We start from the raw sequence: 22,382 nt of genomic DNA on the forward strand, positions 1-22,382 counted from the left end.
TTTCAGATTTTTTGACATTGAAAACATAATCATTATAGCTTTATTTGCATGTAGCACTTTTCAAAACATTAGTTATAGTTTGTTCATGGAGCAAGCATTACAGTAAGATAATACAATAATATGTAACCTTATATACAAAAATGCAAAATAAATACTGTATTATAGGCTACAGAAAATAATCTAATATAAAATTACACCACAAGATACAGTGGGTAATATAACTGAGTAAAAACGAATAAAACTCAAAGCTGTTCTAGAATATTAAATTCAAGTCAGGTTATAGTCAAAGGAGTAATAGGAGAATTATTAAAGGGGTAATGCACAACAAAACGTTTTTACAAAGTACTAATAAATAAAGAAGACTTATTTTTTTCAGGAATTTCTGCCTTTATTTTAAAAATATTAGCAGAGAAGTTTCCAGCTACATTTGAACTGGAAACATAACTACATTTTAACTGAGGCTGTCTCAGTTTGTGCGGTTTGAGTTGAAGAGGTCAGTTTCTCCCAAATTAGAAAATATTTAAAACACCTTGGTTATGTCAAATATGCTATATGTAGCTACATTTGTTATTGACCTCAGAGGGTAAGTTGTAAAGCTTTGTGCTTTTTAATTAAAAAAGCCATCAGTCATGTTGTGACGCAAATTCTAAAGACTTGGGTGAAACAAACCGCTACCAGATGAAAACCAAGAGCAAAGGTTTCTTTTACAGGCAAATACAGTGCAATGTTTTAATGGTGGAGTAAACTCTACCATTTACTCCTCATTCTCTTATGTTTTTAACTTTCATGCGTCCATTAGTTCATGCTTTAATGAGACAGTAACTCCAAACTGTTTATCAATCAGTCATTCAGTGTTGATTGTGAGGGATTCAGGAAATGCAATTTGCATACAGAGTTTTAAAAATAAGTGTTAATATGTGTTTTTCTTGTTGTCAACAAATCCCATGAAAAGACCAAAATGGCACTCTTCACCAAACCCACTGGTATGTTGAAGAAATACATCTTTTAGAATGGGTCACGGATCAGTTTCGACTAAAGGCTATATGAGGCTGTACTTTATGCATTGAGCTAAATTCTATTGTCAACATACAAACATACTGATGTTTAGCAGGTATAATGTTACCATGTTTACTAGTTTAGCTTGTAAAGCTGAGGACAAACTCAAAGCTCGACCTGATTATGTTGCTCGGTGAAAAGTTATGGGATCATCAAAGTTATAACAGTTCATCCTGAGGGGAACATGAATATCTAAACCAAAAGAAAATTAATGGCATCCATCCAATAGTTGCTGAGACATTTCACTTCAAATCACAAATGTCAACCTCATGGTGGCGCTATAGGAAAAGTCAAGGACTCACCAAAGTTATTAGAATACATTGTGTGGGAACTCCTTGTTGTTTCAGTGGGTACGACACTATTAAGTACAGAGTACATCAACCATAATTCGAGCATTGTAATTTTATTTTATCAATAAATAAAAATAAGTAAAGACAAATGTACAAAACATCTGGATTCAACAAGGTCTGTCAATTACATATAGAACATTTCTCAATTTCAGAGCAGTATAAAAATTACAAATGTTTTACATACTTGTTTGTTTTACGCACCATTAAGTAATATTTTTTGAACTAACTAATCACATTAGTCTCTAAGGTAAACAGACTGCTAATGTAGTACTGCCAATGCCATTGTTTTTGTTTGTTGGGTTGAGTTTCACGAGCTCACACTGTCACTCCTTAAATAACAGCTGCTCTCACAGCACAATTTCAGACGTGCTGCATGCTATCTGGCTCCAGTAAAACAGCTGAGAGCTTAAGTAAACAAGCTGCTAGTGAATAAAGTCAAACATCTCAAAGAACAAAGAGAGACAGATCATTTTGTCAAGAACCAGTGGCTCAAACCAGGACTCCGATGCGACTAAATATTTGATTTTCATTCAGACAGGTGCCTGTTTCTGCTGGGTGTTTTGTTCTGGAGTCTACTTTTCTGCCCTCTAGTGGCCTAAAATGTGTGCTGCAGCTTTAAAGCTTAACTATATATTGTTGATAATAAACACAGCTTGACAAGAACAACTGCATTAAAAACCAGTCCCTTTCATTTCTACCACTCTCTCCGCTTTGTTTTCACGACGCCGACAGCAGGACAGAATTAGCCAGGCAACAGTAACACCAGCCAGTAAGCTGACGATTCCCACAATCACTGGCACCCACACAGGCATAGAGGAGGGACACTTGGGCACAGGGATGGTTGTTACAGTGCTGATGGTGGAGTCTGACACAGGAGAGCTGGTTGTGGAAGGGTTGGGGGTCACTGGTGGTAGGCTGTTGACCTTAGTGAAGATGAAGGGACTGGCCTACAGGAAACATTAAATAGTTCAAGGTTAAGAAATAGAGAGTCTTTGAGCAATTGTGCCCAAATATACTGAAGAAGATACACATGTTATAGCTGCATAGGTAACTTTTATAAAAAAATTATTTACAGATTATCTGTTGAATACTGTCAGGATATAGTGAAGATTTCAGCAAATACTATGACCAAAAGTTTTCCTTTTTTAAAAGTTACCTACTGCAGCTTTAATTCAGGGATTATGAACTGAGGAGTCAGGTAATATGGAGACACAGAGTTTGCAATGTTAAATAAATAAAACACTATGAAACCCAGAAAACTCCAGAACAATCTAATACATTTTTAAAAAATCTAGTTTATTATTTTAAAATGTCACCCACTGGAAATTTACCCAACGTTTCTTGCCAAAACTGTAAAAACTGCCCAAATAAAATAAAAATAACCCTCTATTGTTATGGTGAGAAAAAACTGGATGAAAGTATTCTTAATATAAAACAAGATACACATAACACACATTTCCATATATTCAATAAACAAACCAAAGTATAAAACATAGACTTTAACAACAGCAACAAGTGTTATGCATACAATTGAAGCACAAAAAGCAAAAAAGTTAATGGTCATATTGTATATTTCTTAATATTTGAGTTGAATTTATGAAAGTAATTGGATGATAATATATACGTTAATGGTTATTTTAGGTCTGATTTTAGTTGTATTTCATAATGTCTTATTTATTTATTTGGTGACTAAAAGATTTCAGATAAAATGTAATTGATAAATATAGATCTAGTTTGCTAATAAATGAATATGAGTTATGGGTAGGATTTCTCTCCATCCACACATACCTCAGAGGGACAGTGAATCTTGGAGCGGTCATATGTGAAGTTATTGTAGGCCTGTTTTCTGCCTACGGGCTCCAACTGTTAACACAGAGAAAGAGAAATTCTGTAAAATCAAAAAGCACCAAAAAAACTCTTGTTCTCTGCAGTTTGGTCCATTACTGCTCCGTGCTCACCATGTTGTTCCACAGGGAAATGGCCATCTCAGCATGAGCTCGCTCGCTGATGTGAAAACAGTCCAAAGAGAAGAAACTCGAGTCAGCCTCACCCACCTGGTGAACAGATTAAATTGTCAGCACAAGTACATTTCATTTATTTGTGTGTGGCTGCTTGTTTGGATACATCTGTATGTCTCTGTGACTCACTCCAATATGAGGGATAAAGGAATTGTGTAAAAAGGGTTGAAGGACAACAGCAAAGTCTTCCTTTCTGTCGTAGCGATTTCCAGAAATAAGTTGCTGGATCTCAGCCTAGGACAAAGAAAGAAGAATGTAAGAATGACAGAGGGAACCAAATTTTTATTTTTTTTAACAAAAATATTGAAATGGTTAAAAGAGGTCTTTGCTTTTACCTGATACTCGTGATTGATGCGTTTGATCTCTTCGAGCTCTGGGGAGTTTTCAACTGGGTTGATAACACAAGGACAGTTGGTCCTGTAAAAAGCAGATTCTTGTTTCTTCTTCTTTTTATAAGAATCAGTGCAAATAATTATTTATGCCCAAATCCTGGACGGATCAAGTGTAAATAGATGGTTTTAGAGGTTTAAGGACTGTTCGGAGCTTCAAGTGGAATTGAAAACAATTAGGCTATAAGATAACAATGTACTCAAATTGGGAAGTAACAAAGTACCAACTTAGTTTTTTCAGGTATCTGAACTTGAGTATTTCTTTTTCTGACATTTTTTTACTTTTATGCCCCACATTTTTACACAAATATCTGTACAGGCATGTTATTTAGGTTTTGATGCATTTGAACACCTTCCCAACATCAAGACTAGTTTATATTAAACAGTCAAGAGAGGGAGACTCAAACCTTTTTGTATTTTCAGTTATCTTTATCAAATGCTTAATTATTAACCTTTGCTTTTACTATATTTTAATCTTGACATATCTTTATGTTTGGAGGTTTGAACGCTGCAGTCACTGATTTTTTGACCACTTGGGGGCAGCGTAACAAGTTCTAAACACAGTACTGACATATCATCTTTGAAGGTAACCTTTTGGCTAACAATTGCTTATCTACACATCTAGAAGACACAGAGCAATATTATCATTAATTTGGAGTCGGGTTTCTCGTATTGTGATATATATAATCTCCACCAACCCCTGATATAAATATCTGGCTCTTTAGCTGCTAAATGCCCCACTATGTTAAGTAGGTAACTTTGTCTGTCAAGAGCTGCGAGAAAAAACAAGCCAATGAGCTAAAAAACGTTAAAACGACCTGCAGAGCCTGGTGATAATTCTCTGCAGGTTCATCACTATGAGCGACAACTTTTACATTACTACAATACTGATTATAGCCACTTATGTAACTTCTGGTGGTTTGCATGACAGATGGGAAGATGATGAAACACACAGAAAAACAGGCAAAACAAACCTTTGCAAGAGGGAACAGCCAAGTGTGTTCCTCTTAACTGTCTTCAGTGGGTCTATCTGCAAGAGCTCCACGACATTAACCAGCAACCTTGGTACCTAAAGATACAGAGAAAGAGAAGAGGGGGAAGAGGCAGAGAAACATTTACTCACATGTACACAGGACAGCAGATGACAATAATTTATAGCCATAGATATCTTACCTCTTTGTAAAGCATGTCCAAACTGATCATAAGATTGTGACTATAGTTCTTGGGTGACAGGTTATTCTGCAGAGATAAGCAAAGCACGTTTTTTACTGCAGTTATATAACATGCAGAATATGCAGTTTTTATAGATGATGCATGAAGAACACTTACTTGGTCCATGCAGTAGTAGCAAAGATCGTTCCCTCCAACGAATATTGTCACAAGTTTCCAGTCCTTTTCAAAATTCACCTGCTGTGTAGCATGAGTGCAGAACATAAGCATGAAAGAGGAAGACACAATTAGAGCCATGTTGTAAGTTTTCGGGAAGTCTTACCTTATTTTCTCTCATGGCCTTGATGAGACCTTGGACTTGTTCTGGGATCTTTCTGTAACAGAATAAATCCAGATAGCAGGCGTTATAGAGAGATGAGAAATCAAAAGTTTTACTCAGGTGGAGGAACTAAAAGAAAATGCACATACGAGGTCTTAGCTCCAGGTACAGCCATGTTAAGACCCTTCTGTAGTGAGCCCTGGCCTCTGGAGAAACCCTTTAAGGAGGGGTTGAACTTCTTCAAGATGTCTGAGGAGTTAAAGAAAGGAAAAAAGGGATTGAGTACCAGCTGAGAAGTATGTGGTTATAGTAGCTTCCAGTTAGGAATGTCATTCTGTATGTGAGCTGACACTGGGCCCCATGCAAGAATCTGATCTGACAATTTTAATCAATCTTTAACAATGACAGGAGAAGTAAAACTAATAAAAAGAGATCCAATTTGAATTTTAGTGAAATAAGGTTCAGGACAATATCATCAGCAAACTCTTTTTTACTTCGTTTTTTGTCGCCACATAAATCGTATTCATTCAATTTTCCTCCACTCCATATTTTTCCCCTGGTCATCTCTGCCCCACCTGCAGTGTCGTTATGCCCAACCAGTGGGACGAGCACCACAGTTTGAAAACCACTGATCTAAATTCTATATATGAGTAAATTGTTGAATGCGACAAAAATCTCTCATCACTTGTATATGCCACTTAATGACTGTTTGTGTAAGTGAATCATGCACCCATTGTTTAAAAACCCATATTAAGGTTAGATTTCCAATACTACAAAGATTGCACCTCTGCAGCATTATGTATTTGTAGAGATTGTCATACCTGTCAGATTTAGTGACTAGTAGTACATTTTTTGCCAAACAAGTGGCATAAACTCACTTGGTAGTGTTGTAACAGTCTCCAGAGTTTTATCCCCTCCGATGCTGCAAGAAAAAAAAGCCCACAAACATCAGTCTGATTTGAAAAATACGAGAGTTAATGTAAACCTTGTTAACCCTGCGGGCATGTCGTACCTCCACGATACTCCTTTGTAGTCTTTATTGAGATCAAAGAGGTTCTTTGCTTTAGCGCCAGTACCTGCCTGTGAACAGAGAACAAACAATCCACATATTCAGAAACAGAAATATAAAGGGAATAATGCTGCAGAGGACAGTGAGACCACTGACAAAGATAAGTCTCACATCAAAGACAAAACACCAGAACATAAAATTGATGATCATCAGCAGTGCAAGTTATCTGGCTGATAACAAATTGATTAGAGAGTTCATGGTTCAATGACACCAAATAGCTGATACCAACAGGTTCCCAGTTGAGGCTAAAATGCAATTAATTACCCGTCAAGTACGTATTGTCTATTGCTGCTTAAGTTTAAAATAAATATGTGTGATTTTTATTTTATATGTGTCCAGCTGTTTTATTCATTATATCTCCTTCCTTGTACTTTATTGTTGAAAAGGGCTGCATATCTAACCGTTGAAGAGTCTCCCAGTGCTGCCACCACCTTGATGTCTGCTGGTCTCAGCTTGTGAACTACAGACAAAAGACACAAAAGAGATTCAACCACAGACATCATTCCTATACAACAGTGATATTTCAGTCCGTTTCATTCTCATTCAACAATGTCTGCGTTTCAGCTGTAGTTAACTGTAGATACTAGAGAACATCGACTCTGATATCAACTGTCTGCTGATAATGCAGAGATGGCTGTCTGTCTCACCTGAGGTTGGCACAGTGTCAGATGGAGCAAGGTCCACACAAGAGAAGTCACTTCCCCAGTTCTGGAGAAAAAAAATAATCAAAAGATATTGCTTAGCTGTGTTTTTTCTATCTATTTCTATCACTTGTCTGTGCAGACAGTACACTGTCTCTCTCCCAGTGCATGCTGGGACAGGCTCCATACACAAATGTGAACAGGATACGTAGGAATACAAAATAGATTGATGGGCAAAAAGAGAAATTTATTCCATTTGTATGATAATCTTGTTTCTCTCTTTGGTGTTCACAGCTGGGGTGTTATAAACTGTGTGTTGTGTTAGTTTTCGCTAGTCTGTTTATTCAATAAACAATGAGTCATCAAATAGAAAAAAATCCCATTTATACTGCTTATTTTGTGCAACCACACCAAAGATGTTGAATTTTAATCGCAAATGAGAAAAGCAGCAAATCTTCACATTTAAGCATTTTTTCCTTGATAAATGACTTAAAAATGATTAATAGATTATCAAAGTAGTCAATTATTCTGTCAATAACCTCATCAACTAATGCAAGCGTCTATGAAATGTTACTTTCATTCAGGTCTTTAGTTGTTAAGCCTTACATATTTAATTTCAGCAGCCTCTCCGATGGAGATGAAATACTTACTGCGATAGGTCCAGGTGTCGGAGAGGGACCAGCATACATGTAATTGCTGTTGTTGTAGGTCCGTATGTATGGGGAAGTCTGTAGACAAAGGAAAGGACTTACATTACATAATGCATAAGTGGCTTTGCAGCCACAAAATATATAAAATTGATTTGTTCAATCAAAAACATTATATACTTAACAACAGAAGTTTGGGCAATTCATTTATAGTTTTTTGTTTCCTCACAGGATTCCACCATCACATGATTTACAAAAACACACTGACCAGCATTTATAGCACTACATTTCTTACCTTGTTTGGACATTTCAGGTTAATGTCTGCAGTAAAATCCTGTACGGAAGTCTTACTGCCCAGAGGTTCCAGCTGGGAAAATATATCAGAGTGTATCATTCAGTAAATGTAATATAAAATGTTACATTAAAGGTTTTTATCGTAATACGTGTCAGTAGTGTTGTGTTACTATTCTGCCACCAGCAGTTGGTTTCAGTTGAACATTCTGTTGCTACTGGCAACCACTACTGGCAGAGTTCCGTGACAGTTTAACTGACATTGTTACAGCCACCATTTTGTCAAAGTATGTTTTATCTACTCCCCACTTGTTTGGAGCATTATCTATAGGTACTCTTTTGTTAAAGCTGTTTCGTTATTTGGTAAATTTAGTTTTCATTTATTGTTAACTATGCTAGCCATTCCCTAGCCTTGTTCCCACAGGTTGGGAACCACTGCACTAGCTGACTGAAGCTAATGTGTTGCTAAGCAAAGTGTTATTTTACTGTTGAGCTAGCTTTTCTGTATGTTACTCTTTACTGTCACTCTAGTTTTTTTTAGTTTTTTTTTACTAGATTACTAGATGAATTACTTTGTTGTAAGTCTTAATGTCTTTTATTGGTGATACTTTCTTCCAAAGGAGAAAGCTGATTGAGAGTTATGCCCGGTTCATGTCACATACGATGAACGGTGAAGAAGGGAGAAATTCCCATGTCAATGACTTACGAGCGTTCGTGTCAAACTGATTACAGAGTCAAGATTAAATTGCATTGACAATATAACACCATATCCGTTAAATTTGTGTTAATTACATTGAATAACGGTCTTTGGCTAATGTGAGACAGAGACGTATTTGTTTGGCTTTCAGGCGCTTCCATAGTGCCAAGACACAATGTCTGTCTTCAGTGTTTATTGGAAATGTGTAGAGCTTGCTGCATTGCTGTGTACTTCTATGCATAGTGAGGGCAAACCTTTAATGGTGACATGTGAAAAGCAATCTCAAAATAATATGTACATTAATATTGTCACCATGCAGACCAATATCCACACATCAAGTTAAATGCATCCACAAAACATGACATAATCTTTTACTTTGTCTGTCAGATACTTACCATGTTGTTCCAGAGGGAGCGAGCCATCAGCGTCTGGGCCTTCTGGCTGAGATGGAAGCAATCAGCACTGAAGAAAGAGCGATCAGCACGGCCATCCTGTGGAAAAGGTACTTTTATGGACTACTTACTATGTTTTAATCAATCAGAGCAGTAAAATATTGAGAGTTTGGGCAATGCAGTATGGTGCATGATAGAAAAAGCAACAACAAGAAAAACATTTTCAAAAAGAGAGAGTTAAACCGAGAGATACCGAAGAATACAGAATATTTGCTTTCTTGCAGAGAGTTGGATAAGTAGGTTGACACCATAAATTTACTAACAAATGTCAATTTTGGTTTGTGTCAACTGCCTACAGTTATTTTACACGTATACAAATATAAAATACACACTGGAGCAGAAAAACTGTCATGATTCTGGTGCTAAACCTGCGGTGAGTTGACTGAAAGTCGGTGTAGTCCACGTTACTGACCGGCAGTCTGGGGAAGATGAGGTCTCTGAAGAAAGGCTGGACGACCACAGTGAAGTCTGAGCGAGTGTCATAGCGACCGGACTCCACAAGCTCACGCAGTGAACGCTTAAAGAAAGAAAGAAAGAAAGAAAGAAAGAAAGAAGGAGAAGGTGTTGATGCCTGAGCATGAACTGGACTGGTATTATAGTGATCATAGTGTGGTCTCTTTGCTCTTTCCTACCTGATAGCCTCTATTGATGTCCTCCACCATTTGAAGGGCTTTAGAGTTGGCCTTTGGCAGGATAACGCATGGACACAGTATACTGGGAAAGGAGAGATAACAAGGTGATATACTACTGCTTACGATTAGATCATAACTTGGGGGAATATGGAGTCGTGATGGGAGCGTGAGCTGGAAAGCCTACATCACATCCAGTATCTCAGTGAGAGTTTTAAAAAGGCAGAGATAAGGGTGACACTCACTTTACCAGCCATGTTGGGCATTTAAGTGAAGTGTCCATGTGCATTTCTCTCAGTGGGGTAATAAGGAGAGGCTCTATTAAGTTCACCAGAGCCCGAGGCACCTGACAGAGACAAGCTCAATTAATGCTGACAAACAATCAATCGATATATATATATATATATATTAGAAAATGTAGCATGTCTGTTGATTTTACCTCTTTGTGTAGATAATCCAGGCTGTTGCGAACATTGCGGGCATAATTATCTACAGAGTAGAACAGCTGTAAACAAAGGGAAACATTTTCAGGTTGTGTGACTTTTGGCCCCTCCAGGAAATGAATTATTACTCATTAGTACTCACAGAGTTGTAGCAATGGTCACAGACGTCGTTTCCACCGATAAAAATGGTGATCACCTTCCAATCTGATTCAAAATTGATTCTCTGCAGTGGCGTTTAAAGAGACATATAAGACATAAGTCTTTTAAAAAGCAGAAATGTCTTCACTATTGTTATTGTCTAAAATGGATGTAACATATTGCAATGCAAGAGGATATTAAAGGGCAGTTGGCAAATTAAAAAATAGGTCAAGAATAAACATCAACTTACAGAGTCATTCTTCATCCTTGCTACCAGGGTTCGGACCTGTTGTGGTATGTCCCTTTAAACATAAACAAAATACAGTATCCCAGTGAATTCACAGGTTTTACTCAGACAGTTAAAAACACATTTATTTTAAGATATATTCATCCAAATTCTGCTTTCTTTAGTAACTGATTCTTAAAGAGCAGTTTAATCACAGATTTTAGTCTTGATAACTTGATTTTAAAACAATAAATTCTATATCAATAAAATTAACTTTTTTTTCTTTCATAGAAACACCCCCTTCCTTTTCAAAATATATATATACTTATGTACAGTTTTTTTTTATCATTTATATGAATTTCTTTTTCTTTTATGTTAAAGTAAATGTATATGTAACTACTGTAAGAGTTGCAGAAATATTACAATACAAACAGTCGACAATGTGTGGTCTCTTGCAATTAAGTGTAAAACTGAACAGCTTTGATGAGTGTGTCTAAAGTTTAACTTAAATCAGTTTAATTGTTACAACATCAGCAGGTATAATCTGGTGAGAGGCAGCTGAAAATGCCTCCGATAGGACTCACTTGCTCTTAGCTCCGGCTACGGCCTGGTTGAGGAAAGCCTCAGGAGTTTGCTGCTTGCCCATGCCAACAGAGTAGCCCGTCAAGTTGTGGTTAAAATGTTTTAAGATGTCTGTGTTATGACAAAGAAATAATAGAAATAAAAAGATTTCCGTGTGAATTTTCCATGCAATGGCCATCGCAGAGCAACACAAACTGGCTTTAACAGGTTGTTTGAACCATTATACAAGTCATCAAGGAGACTCACTGGGCAGCGTGGTGACAGTTGTGAGGTTTTCATCTCCACCGATACTGCAGAAAAAACACAGAATACAGTGTTTAAATGATAGCACATATGAAATAAGCATTATGCAGGAAGGTTGTGTGATAGTTATGTTAAAACATGGCTTACCTCCAGGATAAACCTCTGTACTGACGCAGGACATCCAGGACGTTGTTAGGTCTGGATGCTATACCATTTCCTGCCTGACAGATAGAAGAGGACATGATAAAATAAGATAGAAATATTAATATGTGTGACCTTCTCCTCCCCGAACCAGTACATCAGGTTTACTGTGGGTATTAAATATGTGATTTCATTATACTATGATGACTTCTCTGGTATAACTATCCAATATGCATAATAAGTGCATGTTCTGAATGTCCACTAAGACATTGAGGCCTTGGCCAACTAATGTAATTAACTCTTGACTCTTTTCATTATTAATTAATCGGCTGAAAATCTTTTCAATTCAATCAAATAAAGCTTTGTCTGCTGTTCTCTTGCTCTTTTTAGACCCTCTTGATTGCCATATGTATATAAAACTATATATGTGTACTCTAAATGACTACATAATTGACACGTTCCTCTTCTTGTAGGTATAAATGTGACATACGGTTTTCTATTTCAATATCCAAGCACAATCTTACGCTTCAGAATATAACATTTTACACTAATTTGAGCAACTAATACACAGTATTTTACTGTAATACAGTTCACATTTAGTATATTTTAAAGGTTAAGATTATGGTCCTACTTTTAGGATCTATTCCCACTTTATATTTAATTATGTTTGATACTTTACATTATATGGCTTTGTTTTTCTATCTACTGAAAATAATGAACATAATGTCTCACTGTCAGAGAGTCTCCCACAGCAGCCACCACTTTGATATCTCCAGGCCTGAGTTCATGGACTGGAAAAATACAGAGGACATAAAACTTAAGTATTACAGCCCAGGATTTCTAGAGAGACTGCGCAGTAATATAATACTCATTATATGTGTAATTATAATAATAAAGCAGTAAAACAAACTAGACGTACTTTATAGTAGGATTGAAATAAAGTACTATTAGAAAGAAGTATAAAGAAATTATTAATTTCTAAGTAGTAAATAGAGATTACATTATCAGACGCAGTGTCGTTTGAAATTAAAGGTAACTTAAACAGAGGCGATAGATAGAGGTAGAGGTGATAAATATACAGATTAGTGACAAATAAAAGGAAAACTCAATATAAAGTCTGTCCAGTATCAGATTAATCATTTTGGGTAACACTTTATAATGAGTACACACTATTAAGCATTAGTTAAGCATGAATAAATAATTAATTCATCATTTATAACGCATGAATACACATTAGTATGTAGTTTATAAACACAGTTAAAAATATTTTATTCATCATTGATAAGCACATTAGTTATGGATTAGTAAATACTGAATTCATATTTTATAAAGCATGATTCTGCTGTAAATAGTCATTACTATGTGGTTTATAATCACAGTTATAAATGTTTTACTCTTCATTGTACTGTACATTTCTGCATGCACTTGCACATCCAATATTCAGACATGTATTAATGATTAGTGACTGTGTTAGCAGATGTTCTATAAAACTCACAACAAATTCATTTTCTAATGATGGCCTATAAACAGTTATTAATGCAGGAATTCACAGTTACAAAGCACTTACTACTCATTAATTAAGTATTTTGCACAAGCTGATCTAAAGTGAGCACTATCTATGGCTTATTAAGGATTTACAAATGAGATATAAAGGCTGACAATGCCTCGAGACTCGATGTTCAGTTATCTTAACAGACGAAGGAGAGACACAACACAAAGGGATATAGAACATATTGTATTGATATTTACTGCAACTTCCCAACATATTGTATGGAGACGAACAAGGGTGGTTTATGAAGACATGCTATTGTTGTGATCTTATCTGTTTGGGACGTGTACGTTGAGCTCCCGCTCTCAGCACGTCATCACCGTGATGACGTGCTGAGAGCGGGATGTTACGTCATATTTACGTTAACTCTCAGAGGTTTCTGACAGTGCAGCCAAGGGGAGCATGGAGGAGCACAATGGAGTCTGCGGCCGTCAGCGGCTCTAGAGGTGAGTATGTGTCTTTGTTTGGTAGCACACATTATGGTTGAAAGATAACGTTAGCTTGTCAGCAGCTGCAGGTGTTTGCTCTCGCTCCCCGACTAACGTTACTAACGTTACTAACGTTACCGACCCGCCCGCGGTGGCTAAGCCGACCTAGCCTAGTCTCGTCTAGCCGGGCGAGGTGAGTGCCTAGCAGCGGCGGGTCGGTAACGTTAGTAACGTTAGTCGTTAGTGTCAAGTGACAAGCTAACGTTATCTTTCAACCATAATGTGTGCTACCAAACAAAGACACATACTCACCTCTAGAGCCGCTGACGGCCGCCGACTCCAATGTGCTCCTCCATGCTCCCCTTGGCTGCACTGTCAGAAACCTCTGAGAGTTAACGTAAATATGACGTAACATCCCGCCTCCCACCGTCATCGGGTTGTACTCATTATAAAGTGTTACCATGATTTTGTATGCCAGTGTAAGACTTTAGTTTTGTATTTTAATGTGCGTACATTGACATTTTAAGTTAAAAAGAAAGACAATACCTCATTTATCAACTTCAATATGCTGATCTTGTATCAAAAAAAGCCTCATGCATGAAAAATGACACATGCCTCAATTGAAAGTCGCCCTCAAAAAGACTGTAAACCATCTTACCTGAGCTGGGTGTGGGGGATGAGGGGCTAAAGTCCTCACAGGGCATCTCTGTACCTGTAAACTGAGCAGCCACACAGAGCACATCCACAGTCAAGACTAAACAGGAGACATACAACGCTGCCACAACCTCCATTTGGCTCAACACAACACAAGACTCACTGGGAGAAGGAGAGGAGAGGCATCGCTGTGGTGATATGAAGGAGAATTTCCCTCCGTCCTCAGGAAGGGCCGGTCCTTGGGGAGGGAGGCAGATAGAAATAAGAAAAAAAAGGTTGGTTGGGGAAGAAGGAGGGTAAAGTAGGAGTGTGCCACCACTGAAACTTATTTTAAAGTACAATATGTGTGTTTGCACACTTTAAAATGCTGATTTTACTGCATGTGTGTGACTTTTCAGCACAGTTACTCACCTCAGTTGGACATGGCAATGCAATGATCTTTCCATTGTCTTCTGTGCTGTGTTGGCCACTTGTGGGCTGCAGCTGAAAGACAGAAAACTCATTGTCTTCATGTTTGCAACACACAGAGTACAACAACTCTGTATGTTTATGTATATACGTGTGTGTGTGTGTGTGTCTATAGGAGAGAAAAGAGATTGTTTTAGGGCCTTACCAGGTTTGTCCACATCTGCACCATCAGGTTATCAGTTTGTTGTGACGCTTGCGACTCAGAGAGAGGCTTCCCACTCTGTTAAAAACATCAACAACATTATACTGTATGTACTTTCTGTATCTGTAACATCCACGCAATAGTACAATGGTACTGTGTGTTTGATACAGTAAGTACATCTTCACTTCCAGCTGCAGTGCAATAACCAAGACTCTGTATCTGATATATGTGATAAACAGACATAGACTAACATCATCTCATAAGAATTTGCATTAGAAATTAAATGAATTCAATTGAAAGCCACGACATGCTCAAAAACTCATAAAATGTGGCACAAAATTCAGAGAACTATGATATAGAAATGTTCATAAGTCTAAAACACTTGTTTACACTGTGGCACTGATGGAAAATAACATTTATAAATCATCACTTTGTGGCAATAAAGTGTTGAGAAATTGGTACACATGGCTCATCTTGCCTCAGTGCCAGTAAGGATTAATAAGGGACGTCGGATGGTGAAACTATGAGACTTGAGTTAAAAGATGGCGTCCGCCTGTGACTCACAGATGAAGGGTCTGTGATTAAAGGTGTGTCCTGCACAATGACAGTGAAGTCATCTCTATCTCCGTACCAGCGCTTCTTCACCAAGAGTTGATCCAAGGACTCCTGAGTTGAAAACAAAATGTTATCATGAAGAGGTCACATATACAGCAAACTCCACCGATACAGGTCAACATTTCAGAGCAGCTAAAACAACCAAAGGACTGAATGTATCTGACAGATATGTTGGATGTGAATAATGGACAAACCTGCAGAGCCTGACTCAGCATGGCCCTCTGAAGTCTGATTTCTCCTTCACTGTTTGTCCCCATGCATGGACACATCCTGTCATTAAAACAGATTCACTCGAATTAAAACATAATACTCCTAAAAGTTAATGATTACAGAGACGTTCTGCACTATCAGGCTGCTTTATCCTCACTTCAGCAGTCGGTTTATCGCTGTGTGTTAGTTGGCAAGAAGATATAATCCTCTCATGATACTGATACGGATCCCTCCAGGATTGTTGTGGCCTAAAATGCCTGATTTTGCTTTTCTAGGAAGTTGCGATGCCTGTTGGGATGTTTTTAGGAATTTATATTGCAATTTTTATTGTATAATTCATTAAAAACTACAGGCATGAAAGGACTGAAATCTTGTAACTACAGTGCACCAGTGATTGAATCAAACTAATTACATTTACTCAGGTACTGCACTTAAATACTTGAGTATTTCCATTTTATGCTACTTAATACTTGTACTTCTCTACATTATTGGAAGCCAAAATTTTACTTTTTACTCCGTTACATTGATTTGACAACATTCGTTAAATTAACTATTAAACATTTTACTATATGAGTTTTTGTTTTATTTGTTTTATATTAAGCCAGAGACAGACAGCGACAGACACACATGAACTCACTTGTTGTAGAACCTGTCATGCTCTCCATCCCACAATGCCACACAGACGATGGTCCGCTTCAGCTGCCACACAGGGACGTGAAACAAAATCATTTGCAAAATGTGTGTCAAGTTCACTTTCAACACCACCTGTCCTTAGACCCTCTATTTGGGTGAGGAAACACTCCCCCAAAAAAACATTTTAATGGGGAAGAAACCTCAGGAAGAGCCCCAGTGGAGGGATCCCTCTCCCAGGAACAGAGTACACATAATAAACCAACAAAATTAGTATGAATATTCCGATACATAAAATATATAATCTGAAATATACCTGAGAGTGCAACAACTGCAGAGCATCATCCACCTCTTCAACTACGGCTTTGATGACAGACTGAACCTGCACACAAATACACAAACAGTCTGAGGCCACATTTATACAACTAATGGAACAACTTCTCCACAGACACTCGGTATTGGTATTTTTATGCTAATATTTGTTACGGGTGTTCACAGTTCTGTGTTCACTTGTGGAGGTTTAGAAAATTATTACTTTCTACATACTACATTTCACTGATTTCCCTACATCTGCACAGTTATTTTAGCTCCTCTGCTCGCTTTAGAAGCAGCTGTTCACTGAAGACAATATAATATATATATATATATCTAAGACAGACAGTTTATCAGCTTATATCATGGAAAGTTTGGAGTTTGACACTGATAAGAATAAAAGAAACTTCAGTGATTGAGTGAATGGGTGATTTGGACTTTCACTCTAAACACACAAAAACACATATGTGTATTTTTTTGTTTAAAAATAATTTAATCAATATTAATAATATCTTTTTTTACCTGCTCACAGGCACAGAGCCGATCCATCTGAACAAAGAGAAGAAGCAGCTTCCAGTCTCTGTCAACATCAATGACCTGCAGGAGAAAAACAAAGTAAACCACTCAGATTTAGTTAAAGAGTTAAACTCCCACATAAGTTATATTCCCTCATTGGTTTCACTGTGGATGAAAGATGTATAAGTATCCTTTAAGATGTGAGTGTGGACAGTGGAGTCCCTACCTGACTGTTTTGGAGGTAGAGGGACACATCCTTGGCCTGCTCCACCAGCGTGCTGCAAACCAAACAAATCAAATCATTAGTAGCTGTCGGCATTAGTATATTTTTCATGCGTGAGAAAGTTCTGTCCTTACCTGTGTTGTACAAACTGAGGGCCGTACAGATTTGTTTCGTCTGATTGATGAGGATTGATCAGTGCCGGATTGAACAAGGTCATCAGCTCTGATGGAGGGATATTTAAGTTTAACAACAAAACCCAGAGCTTCTATCTCAATGTGTGTCATTGTATGGGTAATCACAGCAGAACTTAAACTATTAATCCAGTTGTAAAATGACAGATGTCTGAGGAATTGTCTTAAGTAATTTTTAATAAAAATACCAAAAATGTGCCGGCTCTAACTTCTCATATGTAAATATTTGCTTGTTTTCTTCTGAGTTTCAATATGTCAGCTTTTGTTTTAGGAAATAGTTTTTTCTACTATTTTATGACATTTCATAGAGCAAACAATTAATGTTTATTTTTTTTTTTTTTTTTTTTTTTTTTTCCCCCACCAATTATTTTTTTATATTCTTTTTTCCTTTTTCCTTTTTTCCCCTTTTTTTTCCTTTTTGGTAAAATCATTTAAAAAAAAAAAAAAATTTATATATATTCATATTCATTAACAAACCCAGGGGAGGCAGGGTTTTGTTTTTTTTTTTTTTAGGGTATATTTTTTTGGGGGGGGGGGGGGGGGGGGAACCCCCCCCCCTTCCTTTTAAGGAACGACCCCCCTTCCCCCGAGCCCAAGCCCCTTAATAATTAATCAAGATAATATTTCACAGATTAATTAATAATAACTGTTATCTGCAGCCATAAACACATGACACATTGACCATGAAAAAGGTGTTTTTGTGGGCTTCATAACAATTCAATCCAGACACTTAAACATGTAATGATTCATAATTAGCTACCATGTAGTTTGTCTATAAATCAAACACAAATATGACAATGAAATACAGTAAATATCTTCATTCTCATAAAATAAGTTATTACTGAAAACTTACAAAAGGGCTGCAAATCCTGTGTGGACAATTTAATCAGAAGAAATAATCTTTGATCAACAACTGTGACCTTCCTGCTTTGGGTCAGTCAGTATTTTATCTCTATGAAGTCCCGGCAGTACTTTTTATTTCACGAATGGCCTTTAAACAAGATAACAGCCTACGGTGTATCGGGGTTCATCGATTCAAACTATCACAGTTAGTAGATATCAGTGTAGTAAAGATAGCACACAGTAGTGTAATAGAAGCTCATATCAACCCCTTTAGATGAATTACACTGTGTATTTAGACTGTGGGCCAATTCTAGTGAAAGGTAAAGTTTGTTTTAGCACCAGTAAAGATACTGGAGCTTTCCCATCAGGCCTGTTAGAAGGCAGTGGGGGAAAGAAGTGCAGGAGGAAAGTTATGAACTGTTGTGAAGTAAATTATTTAAGAAAGATTTGTCTTTAGGCACTGTGAACACTTCAAACAACAAAATAAAAGTTTGAATCTTACCACTGAGTCTTGACACCACTGTGGACAGCTCAGTGCTGCAGGAAAACAAAAGACCACAGTGTGATTATGTTTATATTGTTGAATTGCAGACCTCTTGGTGCAAATATCACCTCATGGTTGAAGCTAACTGGTGCTCACCTATGCATGTGGAGTCCAATGGAGGAGAGTACAGCCACATCTGAGGGCTTAACACTGTTAACTTGAGAAAGAAAAAATTATAATTTTAATTGAATCTCAGCACAGGGAAACAGGAGAATTTGTTATATTACACATCAGAACTAATATTTGTGTCAGAGCTATGAGGGCAGTGATATTAACTGTATGAATCAATCAGTGGAAGAAGTATTCAGATCCTTTACTTTAGTTAATGTTGCAATGCTACATTATAAAAATACTCCATTCATAATTTAACTAAAGTAAAAGTACATAAAGATTATGTATACTGTAAGTATCAAAAGTAAAATATTTATTTATTGTTAATATATTACTGGATTCTTATTACTTACCAGAACGCAGCATTTTAATGTTGAGTTGGAGTTAACTTCTTTATGTACTGTGCAGTAGTTTAATCTACAATAATACATCCTATTTTATAAGCTGATTATATGTTTTAGATGGAAAATGTTTAATATGCAAGGTAAATACGAACAACAGGTGTCACATATGCTCATATATATAGTGCAGAAAAAACATTACAATGCCGTAGAAGTACAAAGGCATGAAATGGAAATACTCAAGTAAAGCCACTGATGCACCCTCAAAATCAACAATGAACCACATCATCATTTTTATGTGATGTACACATTTCCATCCACAGTAACAGTTTGGGAAATAAGTTGAACCTACAGCCATTAATGTAAGTGAGGCTCTAATAAAGGTGTCATCTATCTGACTTACCATTGGAAGGTGGCGACTGAGAGGGGAACATCTGAGTGCAGGGCAGTCCAGTGACTGAAACCAGGGATAGACAACAAAGAGTGCACTGTTGTGAGTGCACTGTTGTGAACATATATATATATAGTGGATCGAATATTATGATAACTTAATGCTCAAACCACACATTTAGCTACTACTCTCCTTTTTTCACCAGAAACAGCATGTCTCTGATATGGTTACAGTACTGATCTCATGTACAATTTGCACATGGAAAAGTGACTCAAACTTAAATAATCACTCCCCTTTAAAAGCACACAAATATATTACACTAAGATTTTGATAGGCTACATTAGTGGATCAAATATCTAAGATCAGTCATCGCTTTCAACAACTGATGAGCTGTGCAGAATTTTTAAATTAAAACATTTTTGGTTGTCATTTAAAAAAACTAATAAAATGTAGAATTGGTGGAGCAGGAAAAGGCAGGAAGTAGAAAAAATATCCATGCATTCAGTCACAGTTTATGTCAAATCAAAAACAAAATTAAAAAGACATTAAATATTATAACCAACTAATGTTAAGCACATTCAATAGAAGCTAAAAACTTATATTTAAATATACTTGTCTTACTTCCACTGAACAATCAAACACAGCTTCATCCCCACACAACTGATGATCCTTTACAAGTTCTACATAATTTCTATTTCAGTAATTATTAGTTTCTTCAAGTCAGATTTAAAAACTGCAGCATTAACAAGAGAGACAAGAGCATTAAATGAAGCAAACCTGTCGTCCATGTGAGCCCCAGAACCGTTACCAGAACCAGCTGTGGAAACATCATATCGCTGATTTTCTCAGATTTTGTCCTCGTGGATCTTTTATGGAGCCTTCCTTCCTCTCTGCTCTCTCTGTTGGCAGTCAGCCGTCTTTCTATCTCATTATCAGTTATACCTGGCCAGTAAACTATAAATATTCACGGAGGGGAGGGACTGGCCTTCATGTCCAAAGGACACAGCCATCAGGTTTGATAATGAAACAACGACACAGTAAATGAAACTTTTATTGTAATGATGAGAGAAAGTGAACTTCAGGGTGTTAATGTGATTCTATTTCTGGACTATCAAAAAAGGCTTTAAACTTTATTGTTTATTTGGTTAAATAAAAAGTAAGATAAGAATCTAATAATCTACTAATAGATCCGATAAAACAACATAATATTCATGAAACATGATTTGATTACCAAATAACACTGCTGTTAGTATGCTAAGGAAATCTGCAGCTCCACTGTTATATTCTATTATTACTGGACTGGGATAATCATAATCAGAACATTAGAGTTACAAAAGGAAGTAACTTTACTGTTCAATCGTTTGTCTGATAAAAGAGCAATGCATTATCTGTCCTGCAGTTAGATAAGAGAAGAGCCCATGGTCTTTATTGGTTTAACAAGCAGCATTAAACCTGCATAAATGTATTTTGTCATTGTGATAAAAATTTGCACATAAGCATCTACACGGCACAACTTCAGTTATACAAGCTTTGTCCTGTCTTCTGAGTCAAAACTGTGTAATTGTGACAACGATTTGAATCTCCAGTTTATTTTAATCAAGAGCTTCTCATTTATTCCAGGGATGCTTTGATTGACAACATCTCGTCATTTTGAAGGCGGACGGATTAACTGCAGTCAAACAAGTGACCGAAGATTGCTTTAAAACTTAATGCAAATCTGAATCAGATTATTTCTGCTTATATCGGCTCGACACACATTACACACACACACTCACACACACACACACACACACACACACACACCATCTCACATCTGCACACTAAATATGCAGCTGGAGCCAGTAGCCGGTTAGCTTAGCTTAGCATAAAGGCTGGAAACAGGTGGGAACAGCTAGCCTGGCTCTGTCCAAAGGTAGACCCAGCATACAGTTCGGGTGTCGTCTGGTCAAAAATGTCTTTATGCTAAGCTCCCCATGTTGACTTGACCTCTCCACCTCAACAATATAAGGTCAGGACTCACGCCACACTGTAGGCTGACAACAGATACGTGGTGTGACAGGGCAAAAAACACCACCAGTGTGAGGGGGAAAAGATTATCTCGTTTACCAGCACAAATAGCTATCTCTTTTTTATCTATAGATTTATGGGTACAATAAGTAAAAACAACAACCCAACGACCAACCATGCTTGTTGGTTTTATGTCAGAGGAGTTACTTACATTTGAAAGGACTTAAGTTTCTACACATACTTTGATTTTAGAAGAAAGGGCCTGATAAGAGGATAAGAAAAATCATTTGTTTTAACGTTGGGAACAAAGTAGAGTTAATGAGTATTTCACAGTAGTGAGTCAACTCCCCACTGAACCTTCTGGAGGTATTTTTGTCCCATAATTCAATGAAACATTTGTATTTATGTCCTCATAATTACTTGGACTTACTTGAACAGTAGAGATTACCTAAAATCTTCTTCTCAGAGTGTCCTGTGAATCTTACTGTGCATGGAGATGGTGTGTTTATTTAATATCTAATATTGTCATCAAAACAAAAATGTTATTTTCTACGTAACATTGATGCTTCCCAGTCGTAAGGCTCGACTGTCTCTTATGCCTCCTCAGATTAGAGAGGTGAGGGATGACCAGAAGCGCAAATGGGTTAAGAAAACAAATAACCAGATTTTTTTACTGCTTCTGTCCTTATATCATAATATTAATACT

The 22,382-nt window shown here is 36.9% G+C and overlaps 1 protein-coding gene across 1 annotated transcript; it reads right to left on the reverse strand.

The window, feature by feature from the left end:
* Positions 1–1,443: 1,443 nt before the first annotated feature.
* Positions 1,444–20,579, reverse strand: LOC127368620 (phospholipase B1, membrane-associated-like). Its single transcript, XM_051409611.1, has 42 exons — positions 20,447–20,579; positions 19,682–19,735; positions 18,923–18,983; positions 18,785–18,819; positions 17,383–17,470; positions 17,252–17,303; positions 17,032–17,106; positions 16,514–16,579; positions 16,205–16,266; positions 15,552–15,627; positions 15,307–15,408; positions 14,746–14,820; positions 14,544–14,615; positions 14,296–14,370; positions 14,137–14,197; positions 12,234–12,292; positions 11,508–11,581; positions 11,364–11,407; positions 11,120–11,228; positions 10,560–10,611; positions 10,314–10,394; positions 10,168–10,233; positions 9,974–10,074; positions 9,732–9,813; positions 9,512–9,616; positions 9,043–9,138; positions 7,955–8,026; positions 7,663–7,740; positions 7,019–7,079; positions 6,773–6,831; positions 6,315–6,382; positions 6,181–6,224; positions 5,452–5,551; positions 5,306–5,357; positions 5,143–5,223; positions 4,987–5,052; positions 4,788–4,882; positions 3,760–3,841; positions 3,554–3,658; positions 3,365–3,460; positions 3,195–3,269; positions 1,444–2,353 (listed from the first exon to the last, which is right to left on the reverse strand). Exons 1-42 carry the CDS (start codon positions 20,499–20,501, stop codon positions 2,078–2,080), a joined length of 3,288 nt encoding a protein of 1,095 aa, XP_051265571.1. The 5' UTR covers positions 20,502–20,579; the 3' UTR covers positions 1,444–2,077.
* Positions 20,580–22,382: the final 1,803 nt, after the last annotated feature.

This window comes from Dicentrarchus labrax, unplaced genomic scaffold (assembly GCF_905237075.1).
Source record: "Dicentrarchus labrax unplaced genomic scaffold, dlabrax2021, whole genome shotgun sequence".
Classification (NCBI taxonomy): domain Eukaryota; kingdom Metazoa; phylum Chordata; class Actinopteri; family Moronidae; genus Dicentrarchus; species Dicentrarchus labrax.

Excerpts from the sequence above, each read along its gene's own strand:
- LOC127368620 (XM_051409611.1), bottom strand. The coding sequence starts at position 20,501 with ATGATGTTTCCACAGCTGGTTCTGGTAACGGTTCTGGGGCTCACATGG. Across the intron at positions 5,053-5,142 it reads GCTACTACTGCATGGACCAA|AATAACCTGTCACCCAAGAA; the intron begins GTAAGTGTTCTT and ends TTATCTCTGCAG. Across the intron at positions 3,842-4,787 it reads GGCTGTTCCCTCTTGCAAAG|GACCAACTGTCCTTGTGTTA; the intron begins GTTTGTTTTGCC and ends TGCTTTTTACAG.